General features: G+C 44.4%; 1 protein-coding gene across 3 annotated transcripts in view; it reads left to right on the top strand.

Moving 5' to 3' along the window:
• Positions 1–20,508, top strand: part of CD99L2 (CD99 molecule like 2) — a 584,389-nt gene that overhangs the window by 494,219 nt on the left and 69,662 nt on the right. For all 3 annotated transcript variants that reach the window (XM_069212400.1, XM_069212402.1, XM_069212401.1), the window contains 2 exons: positions 10,759–10,806; positions 11,267–11,386. In XM_069212400.1, the coding sequence (XP_069068501.1) occupies positions 10,759–10,806; positions 11,267–11,386 (168 nt within the window). The remainder of the gene's footprint in view (positions 1–10,758; positions 10,807–11,266; positions 11,387–20,508) is intronic.

Here is a 20,508-nt window from a genome sequence, read left to right on the forward strand (position 1 = left end):
AATGAGGTCCTTCCCATATTCTCTAAAAATTCAGAAATCACTGTACTGTCACACTCACACGATCACTAGGGCAGATGCTTATCACCAGAGGTAGGAAAAAAGACAGGGAATTCTTTATTTTGAATATATATATATGCCCCAAACGACAACTCAGTAGAATTTTCAAAGGAACTGGACAAACAAATCTCATTTACCCCAAAACATAGAAGTGACAAGGGGATGATTTCAACCTTCCAATGGATGGGCCCCTTAATAGCATATTTACTCATAAATGTCTAGGTAATAGGTCACATAATCAAATGAAAATCTGCTGCAAAAATAACAATCTAGTTGATGTATGGAAATTCTACAACTCAACTGGCAGTGATTACACCATTTACTCCCTCCCACAAACCTTCAGGTTTGATTATATTTTGGTAAACAAAGGTTTGCCAGCTATGTCCCAGACACTGAGATCACAAAATCATAAAATTGAGCCAGTTGTAATCACAGACTATGCATGTGTTTTCTTAGATCTGGACATTGCTGAGGTTTCCGCTCCACTTAGGCAATGGCATATCAATGATGATCTTCTTGGTGACGAGAGTGATAGAGACTATTATTGCGGTTGCAATAGGTCAGTTACTGGAAAAAAAAAATATTGATGACACCTCGGCTAGTAATAGATAGGATGCACTCAAGGCTACCATTAGAGAGGTGCTGAAAAACGCAATGATCAAAAACAAAACTCTTTTCAAGCAACTAACATCTCTAGAAGCGGAAATAAAAAGGTTAGATAATGAACTCCGACAAAACAACAGGTCTGCTGCTTTAACAAAATGACATAACTTACAGTATGAATACAACAAAATATTGAGTGAAAAACCACAAAAATGGACTGAGGTCTCTGTAGCTGGGAAGATGTGCAACACAAACAAAGCAGGAAGAACATTGGCTAGATACTAAGGATAGATCCCTTATTTCTGTGATGAGGAACAAAAACGGACAGGTGGTGTCCTTTACCCAGGACACCTTGGATACCTATAGATAATTGTACTCTGACCTTTATAACTCCAGCAAAACAGTACCCATTGACATGGGTAATAAATATCTAGATTTGTTTGCCCTTCCACACTTAATCTATGCAGACCAGCTTAATATCAATGCACCTGTTGATGAGGGGGAGATTCTGAATGCTATCCGCTGTCTTAAATCTGGGAAAGCACCGGGTCCAGATGGGTACTCAGGCAAATTCTATAAAACCTTTGCGAAGCCTGTAGCGGCCCCACTGAAAACAGTCTTCCATCAATTTGCAGACTCTGAGCCGATCTCTGGCACATCAACTGTGGCCACAATAGCGGTCATTCCAAAGGAGGGGAAGGATCATCTGAATGTAAAAAATTATAGCCTATATCATTATTCAATCTTGATTGCAAAATATATGCTCAAATCATTGGGCATAGGCTGGAAATAGTCAAACTAATTTCACCTTCTAAAACTGGCTTTCTAAAGTGGAGAGTTGCCGCTGATAATGTTAGATTATTCTGCCATACAACTGATAAAACAGAGCTTGTTGAATCCCCAACAGATATTTTGGCACCTGACACTGAAAAGGCATTTGATGAGCTGTCACAGCCCTTCCTCCATGCAGTGCTACACAAGTACCACCTAGGGGAGGATTTTATACTGATGTAGATGAATCTCTACTTGAGAAAGTCAACCTACTTGACATCAAATTCTACAATTTTCTGAAATTGAAAAGTACAACTGGAAAGCTAGCCCAATCCCATACACCCGACCTCCTAGGGCTGCTTGGTAATTTCAGGAAGATTGGCACACTGCAACAAGGCTCTTCAAACTACTTGAGCTGTCTAATGAACGTTTGTTGAGAAGTCTGGAAAAGATATGGACAACCCACTTCCAAACTCTACACAAAGTGCCCTTCTCAGAAGCAATGTGGAAGAAAATATGGCTTTCCCCCTTCAAGACAAACATTACTCCTTCCCTAGCACAGACTATATTTTGGTCAGTACAAAAAACCTGTTGGACTCCAGGAAGACTACATAAGCTAGGATTGTCCTCTGGAGATGCGAGGATGGCGTAGGCTCCCTAGACCACATGCTTTTCTTCTGTAAAATGGTATAACCACTGTGGCGCAAAATTCAAAATATGATATACAGTATCTTTAGGATATCGTTCAAAATCGACCACCTGACTATAACATTGGGCCTATCAGGGAGTTCCTCCAGACGAGAGCTACCTGAGCAAGACACAATGCTGTTAGACCTTCTACTGACAGTGGACACCAGTATTGTTTTGATGGAGTTGAAGTGGAACTCAGTCACCCCCTTCAAAAAGTGGCGGAATATCCTATGCTCCATTAGAAGTGCAGGTAACGTAATACATACAAAGCTTCACTCCACGTCTGGCTCCAGATGTTTATGGGACTCTTTAGATAGATACTTTCAGAAAAACACAGCACCCTAGATGGTAGTAGGGCACAAATTATACAGCATGCCTACAAACCACATTTTGGGTGTCTGCAGGTGGTGTCAACGCCCGGTTATGGAATGAGGAAGGTCCTGCTGACTCTATACAACATAGTCCTCTCTCCTTCCTCTCTTTCCTGCTCTACTTCGTTCTGTTCCTCTCCTCTGTGGCCTCCTTCCCCCTATTATTTTCCTTTTTTTCTGCTTTTGTTGCTGTGGTTTTTCTTTTTGTATTTCTGTGTGGATAAATGCACCTCTATTGAGGGTTTTAAGCTGTCTCATTATCGTTGGAGAGAGTCTTTAATCTTCCTAAAGATGTTTGTTTTGACGTTATCCTTGTTTTACCGTCACATTTCCACGTCCCTTACCCTGAATGGTATCTTTCCTACTTTGGGATATCTTGCATTACGAATATTGTATTACTTTTCTGAACCACCACCAGCATAATATATATATATATTGTTGCCTCTTGAGAACTGCTCTGTATTATCTATTGCCACTGTAATGACATAAAACTTAAAAAAAAAAAAAAAAAAAGCTTGAACAAGAAAAAGATCCGCCTGGGTTCCAAGTGCTGACTCGGACATGATTGGTCGCACAGTATTGAAATCGTCTATCAAGGCTACAGCATTCGTGCCACCTGAGACGTCTTGGGTATCCCACTCACTTTCTCCTTCACAATCCATAAGAGAATGCAAATCCTTTGAACTGGGCTATTCTGGGCTATTTTTAACAGTGAACTGGGCATCAGCTAACTTATAAAGTTCACCTGTCTTAGACATGTGGTACAGTACTATGGCCTTTCTCCTTTGGGAGGGTGTACAAGTTAGTACCATCCTCAGTATTACCTGCTTAGAACGTATGCAACCCCATTATTGCTGTTAGTTTTTCAGACTTCTAGTTCTTGCTGAAACACATGCTGTGATTGGATGATGCTTCCATCTAATGCTTTTGACATTATGCTTCATAATTTCAAGTTTTTTAAAAGTGTTTTTCGTCCGTAAAATGTCGACGTTCTGTCCAGTATTCTGTTTTAAACTACGGTTTGTATTATTTATGTTCATATTGAGGAGGCTGAACAATTATCCTCTGTTTGCTGCAGCTGACCTTCAACTACTATTGACACTCCCACCTCAGCAACTGTAAATGATCTTTCGGTAGTTCCTGTGCCCCTATCCCATCCCACAAGGCTCCTTAGTGGCGCACTGTGTGCGAAATACATACAGTTGGTACACCCCTATCATCCTGTTTGCTATGGTCTGGTAATATGGCGCTAATGCAGAGGCAAAGGCATTTCCTCATTTGTGTTGGACCACGTCCCCATGCAAATGGAGGGAACACAACCCTGAGATTGCAGAGTTGCTCAATGTGAAGCCACTCGGTCAGTTTTACTGAAGGCCTGTGCAAACATCTTTGATTAATATGGAATTTCCACAAGGGTGTAAAAAAGTGTTATCAAAAACCCATTGTTTCCCCCAGAACATTTGTGTAATATGCACCTAGATGTGCAGCCACCAATCACTGTGTTGAATGAACAGGTGCATGTAAATCACTGTAGCAAATCATTTTACACCAGGTTCTGCTGACTTGTGCCTGGTTCACTACTTTCAAGATCGAGCTGAAGTCCTCAGCAATCTCACTTGTTCATGGTTCAGTACTTTTAAGATAGTGCTGCAGTCCCAAGGAGCCTGTTAGAGGTGGGTCTGCCCCCTTCTTTCTCTGATTCCTCAGCAGTTTCCAACCCAACATTTCAGCGCCTGCTGATGATTTTAGAAAATCTTGGGTATGTTTTGTAAAGGTATGGTGCCAGATTTTTTATGTTTTAGCAGATATGTTAGACAGCGTGAAATACTAAATTATTTTCAATTTGGGAGTCCTTATTCCAGATGTACTTCCTTTTTTGCTGAAACATGCTATTGAGTTAGATTGACTGGGTAATTTGTCACTGCTTTTGTAGTATAAATATTGTAGATACCCTTCTTCCACTACATCCTGTCACATATTTCCCCACTCCTTTTATATGGACTCTTTAAATCAGAGATGGGTTACACGCATACATTTTCAGCGTTTTGTCTTTGAAATTTAGCATACAACTGTCTCTCTTCTGACTTCCAGGTAAACTTTGCTGTGTTTTTTGTGATAGTCACCAAGACCAGGCAAACTGCTTCACACTGGATTAATCTTTGGCATGCATTTTCCACCATTGGCTGTAAAGTGGGTTGCTAAATGGTGCTTGGGCTCTTTAAATGTTTTTTTAAAATAAATGTTACACCTTTTTAATTTCCCCAGCTGCTTGGAGCATACTTAACTCTTACTGCCCTCTGTGTCTCATCCTGCACCCCTGTTCTCTTTCAAAAGTAGCACCTCCAAGAGTTTTGCAGTTCACTGGTACTTAAGGATCTTCTTCCCAAGAGTCTAGATCTGTGAAGGAGATGTGTAAGAAAATGCATATTTTTACATGATCACCCTCATTTTGCGACTCTGTGCCCTTGGACTCTGCCAACTGGGCCCCAGTACATGTGGTCTGACCACTTAAACATGTCTAAATTGGCTATAGTAATTGGTATATTTATCGCACCTATAAGTCCCTAGTATACGGTACAAAGAGTACCCGGGGACTGCAAGTCGAAAGTTGCTAGTGGATTGCAGTACATATTGTGCCGTCACTAAGGTGACCATGCAAAACATGACTGCAGGCTTACCCCCCATAACTTGGCTGTGCAGGTTTAAACTGCAAATGTGACTTTTTCAAAATAGTCCTTTCTGACAGGCCTATACACTCATTTTAAACAATAATAATTCACCCATAAGCAGTTCTTAAATACTCATAAGGCAGAGTGCATGATATTTAAAAGTAGGACAAATAAAGGTTAAATGTTAAACGTGTCCTTCCAGTGACAATGTCAGAAGAGCTCTTCTCACTGTAGCAGGACTAGCTGTCCTGCAGGAAAGCATTTGGTTACATTATTTGAGTTGATAAAGTTATCTTGGATAAAAAGGTGTTCTTAGACTTTTAAAAAGATGTATTAAAACTCTATTTCATTAGTAAATTTGGATTTGTAACATTTATTTTCAAAATATACTTTTAAAATTCACCTATTGCCTGCCTGAAGCCTCTAGAACCTCATTTGCATGAGTGTTCAGCTGTTACTAAGGAGGTGAATAGCTTCTTAATGAGATGTGAATTGGTTCCCAGAGCTGAGACATAACGGGCTTGGTCTCAGGGACGTATCCTGTTCATCTAATAAGATGACCATCTGTGCAGTGGCCAGGAACTTTATTATCTTTAAAAGGGCCTGCCCTGTCACAGGTCAGGCTAATGTAGCTCACACCTGGGCCTGTTTGTTACATTGTCCTCCTAGCTAGCGAGGCACCAGTGCCAGTGGGAGAGGAGGAGCTACCCTCAGAACTGGTTTTGAGTGACCACAGAGATGGGTTCGCTCATTTCCCTGGTCATACCTCTAGGGTGGGCACAGGAGCTCTGCACGGGAAGAAAAGTTCCCGCGTTTTGAGTTTAGGTAGGGAGGGCTTCTTTGGTATTGTCTGCAATAGGGTACGCAGGAACTGCAAAAAAAAAAATTGGTAGGATTATCTGCCCACCTATTGGTTGGGAAGGGGCCAGGAATCACCCCTACCCACACGCTTGTGCCAGGAATAAATGTGGCACCCCTGGGCATCCTCTTCAGAACATACTGGACCCATGGAAGACAGAAAAAGGACTACACTTGCTGTTGTAATCTATGAGGAGAATACAAAAGCTTGTATCTGCTCCTGCTTGTACCCAGAACTAAGAAGTGGACTCCAAAGACTAGGCGGCTGATCTCCTGTTAAGCTACAGGGACACAAATGCTTCAAGAAGAGCACTTTCTGGAAGGAGACAAGCAGACCAGTTTCAACTGGATCTGCCCTGGACCCTGCTGCTGGTTTATGCTGATTGAGTCCTGACCTCCAAATCTTGTTCCTGAGGTCCTGGAATCACTGGTTGGTGTAGGCTCTCTTCTAAAATGTACATGCTCTCTTGATTTACGTACTGTTGTAACCCTGGTTTCCTCTTAAAATTCAATAACAATTATAGAACACAAAAAAATTTAGCACAAATTGCCCACTGTGAGAAATTTTGTTCAGAAGATAACCGATCCTGCAGTATTTTTTAATAGGATTAGGAAGAAGTGTCCTGTTTACAAAATATGTTTCCACCCTTTTGACGAACCATGTGGGGATAACGTGTTAAGGTCAGTACATTATTCGGTTAGTTACAGCACTGTGTGTACTGTGGGCATATGACATGTTCAGTGGTATTTCCATTATGCACTGCTAAGAAAGTTTCATGTTACGCATGTTTCACAAGTCACATGTTAATTTCCCTAGGAATAGGAGATCCGTGACAATTATGCTGTTAGGAGTAAAGATTCATTTTTATTGTGATTTTTTTACAAAATGTACCATTGAATTGCAGAGAATATCGCCAATTGTTTTTGCTGAATGTCTTACTGAAATGCATTTCTAAACTGTTTGATATAGAGAATTGTGCCCATGGGCTATTTCGTGTGTAGGCATTGAGAAGTTGTTAATTCCCCATTTGGGATTATTACTTTTAGCAATCATTCCTGGAGTCAAACCATACCATGGCTATATTACAAATCGGGAGCTTCAAAAATAGACCACGTCTTGTTTTTTAGTTTTGGAATTATATTTACCTCCTTGTCTGTTTGCAGAATGTCATATTTAGCAAGGAGTGGGGATAAGCTGTACTGTAGACCTTTGTGATGCTCCCAGATAAAGCATACCAGATTGTATTGTTAGGCAGGAACTTTGGTGGGTCAAAGATGTACACAAAGTTTCGGGACCTCTTGGGCAGTGTTGGAAATGGCTCTTTCAGCGGTTGTTCCCCTGTCTTTTTGGCTTCTGACCTCCTGTTGTGATCCTGTGTTGAATTAAATTTTTGCTGGCTTTAGGACTATGGGCACCTTACCACCCTGCTGACCAGTGCTAATGTGCAAGTGCTCTCTGTTTAAATGGTATTGGTGATTAGTTTATCTATGATTGGCATACTTGATTTACTAGTAAGGCCCTAGTATCATGCTCTGTGTGTGCACAGGGCCTGTAAATCAAATGCTACTAGTGGGCCTGCTACCCTTATTGTGCCACCCACATTTGTACCCCTGTAAACATGTCTCAGACCTGCCACTACAGTGTCTGTGTGCAGCTTTAACTGCCAGTTCGACCTGGCAAGTGCACCCACTTGCCAGGCCCAAGCCTTCCCTTTTACTACTTGTAAGTCATACCTATGGGCATGGGCAGAGTGCAGTGTATTTAAAATGGTAGGGCATGTACTGGTGTGTTTTACATGTCCTGATAGTGAAATATTTCTCCATTTGGTTTTCAGTACTGCGAGGCCTCTCTCTTCCATAGGTTAGCATGGGCATTGCCTTTAAAATATCTTTCAAGCGTAATTTCCCATTGAGAGCAGATGGATGTATGGAGTTGTGGGTCTCTGAACTCACTATTTAAAAATACATATTTTGGTGAAGTTGGTTTTTAAATTGCAAGTTTGAAAATGCCACTTTTAGAAAGGGGGCATTTTCTTGCTTAACTAATCTGTGCCTCTGCCTGGCTGTGGAATACACGTCTGGGTCAGTATGACATTTGGGCTGTTTGTAAATTCACTCTAGACAGTCACACAAAGGGTGCTGAGGTGTGCCCTTCATATCTTGATGGGTTTTCCTGGGCTATAGTGGCGGGAGGAGCTGACACTTGCAACTAAATAGGGCTGTGCCTGTGCTTACACAAAGCAGTCTCCACCCTCCTGGAGTGTGTCTGGAGTTTGTCTGGCTCCAGGGCAGTAAAGGCCGGGTCTTTTCCACTACAAAGACTTACCTTGGAAGTTTGCCTACTTCAAAGGCAGAAGTGAGTAGTAAGTATTGGACCTCTGAGACCTCAACGTTAGAATCCTTCTGGACTTGAGGACATTTTCCTGGAAGAAGAGCTAAATGGTGTTGGAGGGACTGCCACTCTGCCTGTTGCTGTACTGTGCTGGCCTGCTGCTTGTCCTGGGAGTGAAAGGACCAGACTTTGCTTTCTACATTCTGCCTCCAAAGGTTCTCCAAGGGCTTGGACTGAGCTTGCTTCCTGTTAGAAGTCTCAGGGACATCAAAGACTTCATCTGCCAGCACCTGGGCTCTCTTGCTGAGAGTCCTGACTTGCCACGTGGTACCAAATCCAGTTCCTGGGCCCTTGGGAGTAAGTCCTGGTGAAACCAAGAAGAAACCAAGTACATCGACTCTAGAGTGACTTCGGAACAGGTGCTGCTCTCTGACTTCGGGCCGCAGCCTGCACCGGAGCCTTGGTCCCCACTGACTGATGCCGCAGCCCTGCGCAGTGCCTCCAAAGTCCCGCCACAGTGTGAGTCCCAAGTGCCGTGTCCATGATGTACGGGATACCGGACTCCGCTGCAGCACCTGTGGCCCCGTGGTGTGATCGCGACACCGCAAAGTTGACGCCTTGCGTCTTGACCTACTGGATTCATTGACCCTACCGGATCGTAAGGAACCAACGCCTCGTCAACGATGCCGCTTCACCTCTCTGGCAGCAGTAAAGAACAAACCCTGCACAGGCTCCAGTTATGCCTCACCTCCCCGACTCTGTGTAACGTCTTTGTTTTCTCATTGTTTTCAAAGGTACTCTGCCTGGGGTCCATGTGACTCTGACTGGCCCACACTCCCTCGTGAGTGGTGTCAGACTGTTGAGAATGACTCCGTCAAGACGTCGTGATAGTCCCAGTTGAAGCTATTGTGTTTCTATGCACTTTACTGAGATTTTATCTTTAAAAATTAGTAACTTTGCTTGTGTATGTTGGTTATTTGTTGTTGTGGCCTTGTTTTACCCAGATAAATATTGGATATTTTTGTGGAGAACTTTTGTGGTGTGTTAACTGTTACTGTATGTACAAATACTTTATACATTGCCTCTGAGATTTTCCTAGCTGCTTGTGCCAAGCTACCATGGGGGTGATATGGGGTTATCTTAGCTTTGTGACTTCATTACCCTGACTAGAGCAATGGTCCCTGCTTGGACAGGGTGCAAAGCACTGCCAACTGGAGACCCCATTTCGTACAGGCTATGATTACGTTGAAGGCATCTTTCTAAGGATTTTTGTTATTTACACTGTTTAGTAGGTGGAATATTCATCGGTGGAAAATGTTTCCTCCCATGATTCAAAATAAGTTCACAATATAGTAAAAACCTGTGTCCATATTACCCATTTAATTTCAGGCAAATATCCACTTTCCTATGTGAGCAAATTTCACCCCGACTTTTAAATGCCTGTGACTGCGAATGGTGCAACTGGTCTTCAGCTTGAGTTATTCTCATGAATGTTTGACTTAACATTCAGGGCTGAACACGTCTACAAGAATGGTGAGAGGTTTGTTAGTGGTATGACAGTGTGGGCTGGTGGCGCTGACGCATGTAGCGGCATCCAGCCAGTAAGGACCAAAATGCAAATCACCACACCAGCTCTTCCACCTTCCATCCCACATTGGAAGTGGAGCTCCACCCTCTTGGCCTCTTAGTTGGGGACAGCACCTGGTTGGGCATGCATACGGGCAGCACATGAGAAAGGCATTCCTCCGAACTGTCAGGCACTCCACTAGGGTATGTTCACCCTCTGACTCTTGTAATCGACCCGGAGAGTAATGCGACAGAACCTGATGAAAAACACAGCGTTTGGGCCAAGGTTATTGAAGTGGCCTTTTGGGAGGTACCCAGTCCCAACAGCCCTGTAGGCAGGTATTATTCACAGCATGCAATATAGTGCTATAATCTTCAGGTTTTTGATTCCTAGTCCTTGCTTGGTCTCATTCATGTGCCTACACCATACTTCTTTAATGTTTACTTTAATGTTGAATGACTGAATCATGTTTTTAAGTATTTAAAATCTTAACGAAAAACTGTATATATTAATATAAAGCAATAAATAAAATGATTGCAGCCTGTATTACTGAAACTATGATTTAATACTTCTTGAAAGTTAAACAGTTATAAAAGTATAATATTAGTATAGATCAAATATTGTGCATATTTCACGGAGTGCACTTGTTCCCTACTAGTAGGAGCATGGAGATTTTCCTAGCTGTGATGATCTGCTCTGTCTTCCTATACTAGGGGTAGCAATACTGCTAGATTTCAAAGCAGATTCACACTTAATGTTTGTGCAAGCCTTAGTCCTACGCTTACATGCTAAGAGCCTGTACTCAAGGCACACTTTATGTAATGCATTTGTCTCCTTCAGGTGGTGGCCGTGGAGGGGGAGGAAGTGGTAACAGCGACAGCGGTTCCTGTAAGTGACCCCTCAGAACAAACTTCATGTGCTTAGTATAGGGTTTTTGTTTCTGTAGATAACGTTTGACTACTTTAATTGGTTCATTGTGATCATTTTTGTCTGGTATAGAGCATGATGTCACTCGTGAGATATAAACATTGGAAATTGGGAGGTGGAGAGTTAGACAAATAGATACATAAACCTTATGTTACAAAAATGGTATTTCTTTAAACATATTCCTGTGATTGGTTTTCTATCACAGGAAAGGATTAGAATCTTAAAACTTCTGAAAGCATTTCTTGTTGTAAATCATATGTTCCAAAAATGTTAGTTTTTTAAACATATTCCTGTGATAGGTTATTTCTTACAGGAATGGATTAGAATCTTAAAACTTCTGAAAGCATTTCTTGTTGTAATGTGCTTGCATTGGGCGTAACCAATGTTGTTGTTTTTTTTATTTTTTATTTGTCACTCTTAGCCAGTGCTGCTGAGACTGGGACAATAGCAGGAATAGCCAGTGCGCTGGCTATGGCATTGATTGGCGCAGTGTCCAGTTACATCTCGTATCAACAGAAAAAATTCTGCTTCAGTATACAACGTAAGTTGGGGCAGTTGTCTGAACCTTTGCCCTGTGTACTGGGTAAAGCTTAGGAGTTCATATATTTTTCTATATAGTTGCTTTGTTACATGCAAGGGTCCTGGGAACCCACAAGCTATCAACATATTGATTAATTTTGCTTCCTTATAATAAGACAAAATATCCAAAGAAGAGAAAGAGAATGTTTTTTATAACCAACTTTATTACCGTTAGATGAGTCAAGTGGTACAAGCACATTAAACGTGTCAAGTAATTTGCAATATGCAAAAGTTCTGCACATACACATATTTCCATACATTATGGTACATTTATAAGGGGGCCGGAGCACATTGTGGTCCCATTTAGTCATAGTTGCACATGATAGAAACAATATACCATTGTTTACTTTTCATAACTTATACCTTATACAGTCCCCAGCCAAACAGACCAAATTTTGTTGAATTTCTTCGGGCAGCCCCATACCAAGTAAACTGATTGTTCCAATTGTGGCGCACCAATCCACTCCCCTCCTCCACTGTGTCAGGGAGGGGGGAGTGTTCCGTGCCCAGTGTGTAGCAATGTCTCTCTTGGCTATGAGCAGCGCTGTGCCCAGGAATGTTTTTTGTGCCTGTGTGCCTTCAGCTCCTTCCATCACCCCAGAGGAATCATCAACGGGGAAGGTTCAAGGGCAAGCCCCAGCACTCCTGAGGGCTCCCCCAGGATTTGCGTCCGGTAGCATGCGATGATAGGGCAAGACTAGGTTATGTGAAAGAAGTTGGAGGATAAATGGGCACACCTATTGTATTCAGAGTTAGTTCGCAGCCCTGCTCGGTGGGGCCTGGTAGGTGTTGGGTATGCATGGTGTAGGTAACATGTTTGGATTAAGCGTAGTCTGCAGATATGGTAAGGGTATGTGGTGCCATTAAGGCGTCCCTACAATCCTCATCATCCATTGGCCCAATCCATGTCTCCCAGTGAGAGCACAGAGATTGAGGAGAGACAGAAGCATTCAGCACCAGGGATCGATAAATACTTGACATCCTCCCAGCGCCCCCAACATTATTTTAGCCTCCATGGGACTGAATTCCGGAACGGAGGTGTCCCCGGGAATGTGGACCGCCAGTGTGCGTTGCAACAATTTATGAAATTGTGTCTTAGCCAGAGCATAGCTTTGTTGAAGTTCCTGAGAGGACCTCATGTGATTGCGGTCCTAGATGTCACCAACGCCTGTAATGCCAATATTATCTCATTTGGAGAATCTCTCCAGGTTCACCACCTCCCGAAGCAGTGTCAGTTGCCATAACTGTACGCATTGGGTGATTCGGTTCCACCATCTTGTGTGTTTCTGTGCAGAGCGCCACCCCTTGAAGACTTGGCTCATGATCTCAGGAATTGTCCTAGGGATGGGTTTCTCATACAGCATATCCATGATTCCGTAGAACCCGTTAAAGGAAAGCTCTAGGTGGTAGGCCGGGTCATCATTAATGATCAGCGTTTGCATGGCCAAGGAATACAGGTATAGATTTGTCATGCCTAAACCACATTCATATGGATCCTGCTGACATAGGTCCCAAGAGATGTGGCATCTGCCATTGTGCCAAATAAATGCACGGGCAACCACGTCTATCTCTCGGAACCACTAGCGAGGGAGTTGAATGGGGAGATTTTGGACGATGTACAGAAAAAATGGTAAAACTAGCATTTTGTGTAGGGCTATGCATCCCATTACATTCAGAGGCAACACTTGCCATCGACTTAGGTTGGCTTTCACTGATTTGACAATGGGGGTGATGTTAAGAGACCACGTCATGGGCTGCTCCAGAGCAGCTTTGATACCTAGGTACGTGAAGCTAAGGCGTTGTATCGGAATGTTGGATTGTCGGTCCATGGTGTCTCGTGAGTTGGTGAGTGGGATCAGGAGGGATTTCTGGTGGTTCACTCGGAGACCCGAGGCTTCCTCAAAAACCTGAAGTAGGTAAAGGCACCTGGGACCGCTCACTGCCGGATGTGATAAATATAGAAGTACATCGTCGGTATAAAGGGCGAGGTGGTCCTCCTCATCCCCAGTCCACCTCCATCCCATGAGGAAAGCATCCTGATGAATCAGATGCGCTAGGTGTTCTGTGATAAGGGCGAAGAGGAGAGGGGACAGCAGACAATCTTGCCATGTCCCTCTCCCCACACAGAAGGATTCTAATAATACTCCATTACCATGGTCCTTGGCATTTGGCCTCTGATAAAGAAGTTGCACCATGCGATGGAAGGTGCCTCCCAAACCCTTTTTTCTAAAACTGAGTCAAGATATCCCCAGTGTACAGAATCAAACTCCTTCTCAAAGTCTATTAATAGTAATGCCAAAGGGGAATCAATGCTGTCTGTGCGCCAAAGCGACATGCAGTCTCCTTAGGCAGTGTTTAGTCCCCCAAGTGGGTATAAAGCCACACTGATCGGGGTGAACCAAATGGTGTATGACCGTCCTGAGGTGATTAGCTAAGATAGCAGCAAATATTATTATTTTGCCATTTATTAGGGAGATGGGCCGGAACGTGGTGCATGACCTTGAAGAGGGATGGGATTTTGAGAAAACTAAAATAGTGGCATGGTCCAGTTCCTTGGGCTGTAGAGGTCGTAAAGGTGGGGTAGTTATATATCTCTAAATTTAGAGTAATATTTGGCAGGGTAGCCATCAGGACCAGGAGTCCTACTCGGTTTCAGCGCCAAGATAGCCTCACTGACCTCCTCACGTGATATAGGCTCATCTAATGTGTGAATGAGCACTGTTGAGAGGCAGGGTAGAGACATCTCATGTAGAAGTGGGGCATCCCTTTCAATGGTCTGTCTCGGGACAGGTTTGTATTGGGTAGCATAATATTGGGCAAAGGTGGAGGCGATATCTTTGGGATTGTTATGGATTGTCCCGGCTGCACCTCCTATTTCTGGAACCACATGTCCCTCCAACGGTCCACAGACCAGTTGATAAAATAGTTTGCTATTTTTATCCCCCCATTCATATATGTGTGCCTGGGAGGCACACCAAAGTAGCTTTGCCTCCTCAAGGGAGCAGGTCTCAAATTCCTCTCTCAGAAGCTCTAGAGCCCGCCCCCAGTCCACCCCACCACCCTCGTTCAGCTCTCGTTTCAGCAGCAGCACTCCAGCTTCAAGCTCTGTAATGCGTACTTGCTTCTCTTTTTCTATCTGGATAACCGCCTTACCCACTGCCCATAACGTTACATTGGAGTGGACGCAGCCCACGTTGTCTCGAAAGTAGTGTTCATTTTCAACACAGAGACCGGCAGAGTAGGTTGCGTACTGTAGAACCCAGGCATGGAGGCGCCATATCCGTCTCCAGGTGACATCTGGGAAACCAGTGGTGAAGAGCCTTGGTGCATGACCAGAGATGCCCCAGGCGAGTATCTGCACTTGGGCGAGCAAATGAAGGTCAGTGGCCGGCATAATGAGCATGTCTATGCGCGTTTGTGTTGGGCTGCCGAGGTATGGGTATATTGCTGGGAATGAGGATGCCAAGTGCGCAAAGCGTCACATAGACCCACTTTACGTAGCCATTTGTTGAGAAGAGCGGACCGACATTCTCTGGATTGAGGGGGGGCCCGTGATATCCAGATCTAGGTCAAGAACGGCATTCATGTCACCCCCTATGATGGCCGGGCCTATGGCCTCTAGGCGATTGTCAGTATAGTGAGTAATGCTTCCAACCCTGTTTGGGGGGGGGGGTGGAGGCATATAGTAAGAAGGTTGATGGGCTGTCCAACTATCGTGCCTGGTAGGGTGATCAACCTCCCGTGGCCGTTGGGTGTACCACCCTCGGGTAGCAGCGATGGAGGAGTATTGCGACTCCCCTGGCTCCACGTGTGAAGCACGTATGATGAACCCTACCAAAGCCGTACCGGACAAGGAATGGGCAGTTAGTCTCCATTAGGTGCATTTCTTGAAGGAGTAGAATAGAAGGACGTAGACATTGTGAGTGTTGCGGGACAGCAGTATTTTCCACCCCCTGCGGTGGGATTGAGTGCAGGAGCATTTCGGGCAGACCTCCACTCTGTCACCCCAAAGCCACGAGGCGAGGACCGGCTAGGAGGGCACATTGTCCCTGGACATGATCGGAGGAGCCGTTCCTCAGTTGCCCATTCCCATGCTGATTCAAGCGTATCAAAGAAGTGGGCCTTTCCGGCGTGCAGGACCTTAAGGTGGGCAGGAAAAGGAGCATGTTTTGTAAGTGTAAGGCTTTCAGTTTCTGTTTCACTTGATCATAAGAGCGCCTCTTGGTTCGGACTTCATGGGAATAGTCTGGAAAAGTTAGGATCTAAGGAGTTTTGGTTGTGCACTCCGTCTAGATGGCGGGCTTCTGTCAAGATGCAGTGATGATCATGAAAGTTAAGGAAGTGTGCTATCAGAGCCCTGGGAGCAGCACCCGGGGGTTGTCTCACTGTAAGCGCCCTGTGGGCCACTCCACAGTAAACCATGGGGACAGTTTGTCAGAGGGCATCCATGTCTTAAGCCAGGTCTCAAGAAAATCACCAGTTCCGGATCCCTCAATTCCTTCTGGAAAGCCAATGAAGCTCAAATTGTTACGTCGCAATCAATTTTCAGCGTCTTCTGTCCAGTGCTGCAATTCATATGTGTTGGTGAGTAGGTGGTTTACTTTAGCCTTTAATTCCTGGACTTCATCTTCCACTGTGGAGACACTTTGTTCTGTTTCAGTGATACGTGTCATGGCGTTTTTAAGGTATTGTCGTAACTCTTACTTTCCCAATTTTGTGTTCAACTGCCGTTTGCGAGGACTGGATGGCTTGTAGGATTTTTGAGGTGTCTTCTGTTGCAGTGGGCCCCTCCGCCGTGCCCTCTCCACCCAGGGCCCCCGCTTGGGTAGTATATTTATCTGTATGGTCCTGAGACGATGTAGGCGGCGCCCGATCCTCCTTCCACATGGCAGGATGGTTGTTTCACCTCAGAGTATTTGGTTTGACAGCGGGTTCGATGGGAACCAGGAGCAGAGGAGCTGTTGCCCCAGCCTTCCACTAGTTCTGTTGCCCTCTCTGCAGGTCTGAGGCAGGTGGGATCAGAACCCCTGGGGGCTACCCACACACCTCCTCATGGCCTCCTTGGCCCTCATTTGTCACAGTGCCCCAATGCGATACCCCCTGGCCTCCAGCGGCATTGCACATGGAGTTCCACGCTGTCCTGGTACAGGCAAGCAGAGAGGCTCTGGGTGCTCCGTTCCCCCCTCCAGGATCCGCAATCCTGTATCTCCCCAGTGACAGACGAGCCACCAAGTAGGCCCACTAGGTGCCCTTGCTCCCCAGACCCCTCGGGTTGAAGAAAAGGGGGTGGGAGTAGGCCCCAGCCAGTCTCCTTCAGCCGCTGATTTGCCCCCTATTTGCCTCTTCCCGTCAAGTGTTCTGGCTTACCAGCATTTTAGTCAATTGTTTGCGCCTCAGTCTCAGCCCGTGCCTTCGTTTCATGTGTAGCCTCTAACAAAGCAGAGTAAGAGTCAGTGCGGCCTCCTCAAAGCGGTGGGCCCCCACTGCCATGCCAGTGCGCTACGGGATGCAGGGCCTCCACTCCGAGGCCTCGGGCAGAGCACGCCAACTCGTTCCACCAGGACCACCCAACTACTCCTCACCTCCGAAGTGGTGTCCACAATAGTCTTGGAAGTCCAGATAGGCCTCAGAATTTCCAGCCATGGGGCTTCCGGTCACGAGGGCAAAGGGCCAGTGAGAAGGCGGGTCAGAAAGCAGGCCGTCTGGCAGTCCGCTGATTTGATCAGCACGGCCGCGCCCTCTATTGGCTGCGCAGGACTGTCGACCCTCCAGACACGGCAAGGTGGGGGGAGCTCAGCACCGACGGGTCACTGTTTATGGGGCTCAGCAGGCAGACAATACAGTGTGATTTTGTGGCGGATGACGGAGGGGTACGGAGCACTCTTAGAGTGCAACCACCATCTTGATGCCCTAAGCCATGCCCCCCCGAGAAGGAGAAATTTACAAATGCACATGAGCATACACAAGCTTCCGCCATGCACCCTCACAATGTCCTGAAGTTTCCAGGTCAGCAGTGATCTGCTACAAAAAGGTGTTCTACTGTTATTGGTGCCTGATCTGAAGAGGACTGCTAGGGTGATAATTGCATTTTCTGTTTGGTGCAAATATCCTACTACAAATATATAAGGATTACTAAAGAAATTGCTAAAATAAAAAAAATAAAAAATAAACAACTCCTGTCAGGAATAATAATTACTGTTTTCTCTCCAAACTACCAGGCCAGCATGTTTGCATATCCATTGTCTTTAACATTTCTACAGATCATATTTTGCACTGTCATGAGAAATCCAGGTGGAGTGTAACCCATACACAGCCCTCTGTGCAGGTAGTGGTTTCTGGTCACAATTAGTCCCAGTAGATGAGTTGAGGGACACATAGGAGCTTCAGACCCTCTTTCGTAAACAAATAATACACTCAATACAGCACTGATCTACACAGGATAAAACTATGTTTTGTTTTTAAAACTGAGTTTAGGTCATAAAATACGAACGGTAACCAAACAGAATGACTAAATCAATGCATCACTGCATGACATGGCCAGCAAAAACAAGATGAACATTCCCAACATTAGCATCTTAGCACACTTGCAAAAGCTGAAAATAGCAAGTCTATAAATTGAGTTACTTAAGATGGATCGCACAGCATACCTTCTCTCAGTAAAAAATGCTGTTTGGTGGTACTCTATCACAGCCCTTTCAGGTGTACGATGAGCAGTGCATGGCTGAAGGCCACTTCTTGGCACTGCTCCTGAAGTTCCCTGCTCCCTCCCCGGCACTGGTTTGTCGCAGCAAACTGGCGGGACTCCTGACTTGATAGTTTTGTTGCAAAACCTCTTCAATTATTGGCCACATACCTGAGTTTTTATAGTATCTGATTAGTGATATCTCATGTTTATAAGTGGGGAGTCCCAAGAAGGCAAAATACGTGTGGCGATAAATGCCTCATCTCAGTTTACATGTAGATAATTTGATGCTATAACTAAAACAATTGAAACATGTCCGCATTCATTGTAAGCGTCCATAAGGTTATTGCAGCAACTATAATATTAACAACAGAAGTATGTCTACCTAGATAGGATTTGGACATGATGCCAGTACTTCTGTGCCTGTAGCTTAAAACTTCTGCGCATGTGTGTAAAACTTCACACTTTCTAATAGAAGGAGATAAAATAATCTGCAAGCAAGCACACGATAAAAATTCAAAAAGTCTCAATCAGGCTTGTCACAATGTTCACAACACATCATGACACTCAGAGAGGCTCTAGCTGGATGGAGAGAGACCAAAAGAGTAAGGGGCAAAAGAAGTTAAAGGATTACCACAAAAGCAATGTATTGAGAAATTTTATGAAAAGCAGATGGTTAGACTGTTTTAAAAGGTTAAAGAGGACTATTCCACATTTTGGTTTATGTATCAAGCAGCCCACAGTGTTAGACCTCTTTTTCTTGGGAACGTGAAACAGCAACTATGAGCTTAGAAGCATAGGGCCTCATTACAAGGCTGGTAGTCTTTACACTGCCAACCTCGCAGTGGTGTCGGACCACCGCCCTCCTGGCAGTCCGACCACCACATTACGACGCTGGCTGTCCAACCGCCAGAGGACCGCCATCCCTGCCAGAAACACAGTTCCCAACAGGCTGACCGCATTCAGACTTGTGGTCAGCCACGGTAGTACTGAGTTCGGCACTGCTGTGCTGATCACGAGTCCCCTATCCGTCAGCCTTTTCATGGCGGTTTAACCTGCCATGAAAAGGCTGGTGGAAAGGAAGTGCTGGGAGCCACAGGGGGAATCCTCCACTGCCTAGGACAATGTTGTGGACAGTGCACCCCTCCCCCGACCAGCAACTTCAGAATGTGCACATTCCGAGGGTGCTGTTGTGCTACGGTATGGAGCCGAGACCAATACCGTAGCACTGTTCCGGCCGGGCTGACCAGCAGGAACTTCCTAATACAATCTTTCCGCCGTTCGTTCCAGTTGGAACATGTAATATGACTAGGGAGAGGCCCCCAGATTGACAGTGGTCTTGACGAGTTTGGCGGTCGGCTCGTCCAACTGCCAAACTCATAATCAGGCCCATAGTGTCCGAGCAAGTCTGTGATTCTAAAACCCTATCCTTAAGGCAATATTCCTCCTATTTTAAAAAGACTTTGCACATGATATAAAGGGTTATGACATTTTCCCTCTGATTAACCAGAAACTGGTATATTTTTTTTCCTGGCCTAAGTTGCATGGTCAGATTTTCCGAGCCCTGTTACAATTTTAATCACAACATTTTTTATGTCTTGGAGTTTGTTGGATGCAGTCTGGGAGGCCCAGGAAGAGTCCATGTTAAAAAAAAAAAAAAAAAAAGTGCAAAAAAAAAAAAGTTACGGGTTGTCCAAAAAGGAGTAAAAAAATACTGTCTACTTCTATATGGCCAAAGGAAGAGGGGCAAACTACATCGATATAGCAATTAATACATTTCTTTCAGTATTAATCCTCTTATATAATCAAGAAATACAAAACTAGCATAACCAATCATGTTTTTAGATCTACACATCGAAAAAGCAAAATTTCTAAAATAATTATGAAATGTATTTGCATACAGAAAATAGAAGAAAACATCTCATTCAAACAGATACAGTTTTTTAATTGTTCCTTGCTATTGTTGGTATAAAACAATAATAAGTCATGGTCATTATCCAAGCACAATGGGATAGGACACAGGCAGAAAGAACATTGGCATGAAGGGGTTTTGGAATGAAATGCAGGACTTTTCTTGATGTAAGCAGTACATGAAAGGAAGAGGAGGAAAAAGCATTTATTTGCTCGTCAAATTAGATTTTCATCAATCCACACTCCACATGATTTAACCTTTGGAGTTCCAAAAGGAGTTTAACGGGAGGGGCTGTATAGAATCTTGCCAAAGCTGCTTGTTGTTTATCACAAGCCATTATTCGGTCGTGTTCCCTTTGACCAAATTTGAACTCTTTGACATCAAGGCTTGAATGTCTTTCAGGCAGATTTTGAGATTCAGAAGTAGTGGGAGCATATTGATTGAGCTGCATCAACAAGTGTGTGCTCTCAGTGTACATTACTGCCATTCC

The sequence above is a fragment of the Pleurodeles waltl genome, chromosome 2_1 (assembly GCF_031143425.1).
Source record: "Pleurodeles waltl isolate 20211129_DDA chromosome 2_1, aPleWal1.hap1.20221129, whole genome shotgun sequence".
Classification (NCBI taxonomy): domain Eukaryota; kingdom Metazoa; phylum Chordata; class Amphibia; order Caudata; family Salamandridae; genus Pleurodeles; species Pleurodeles waltl.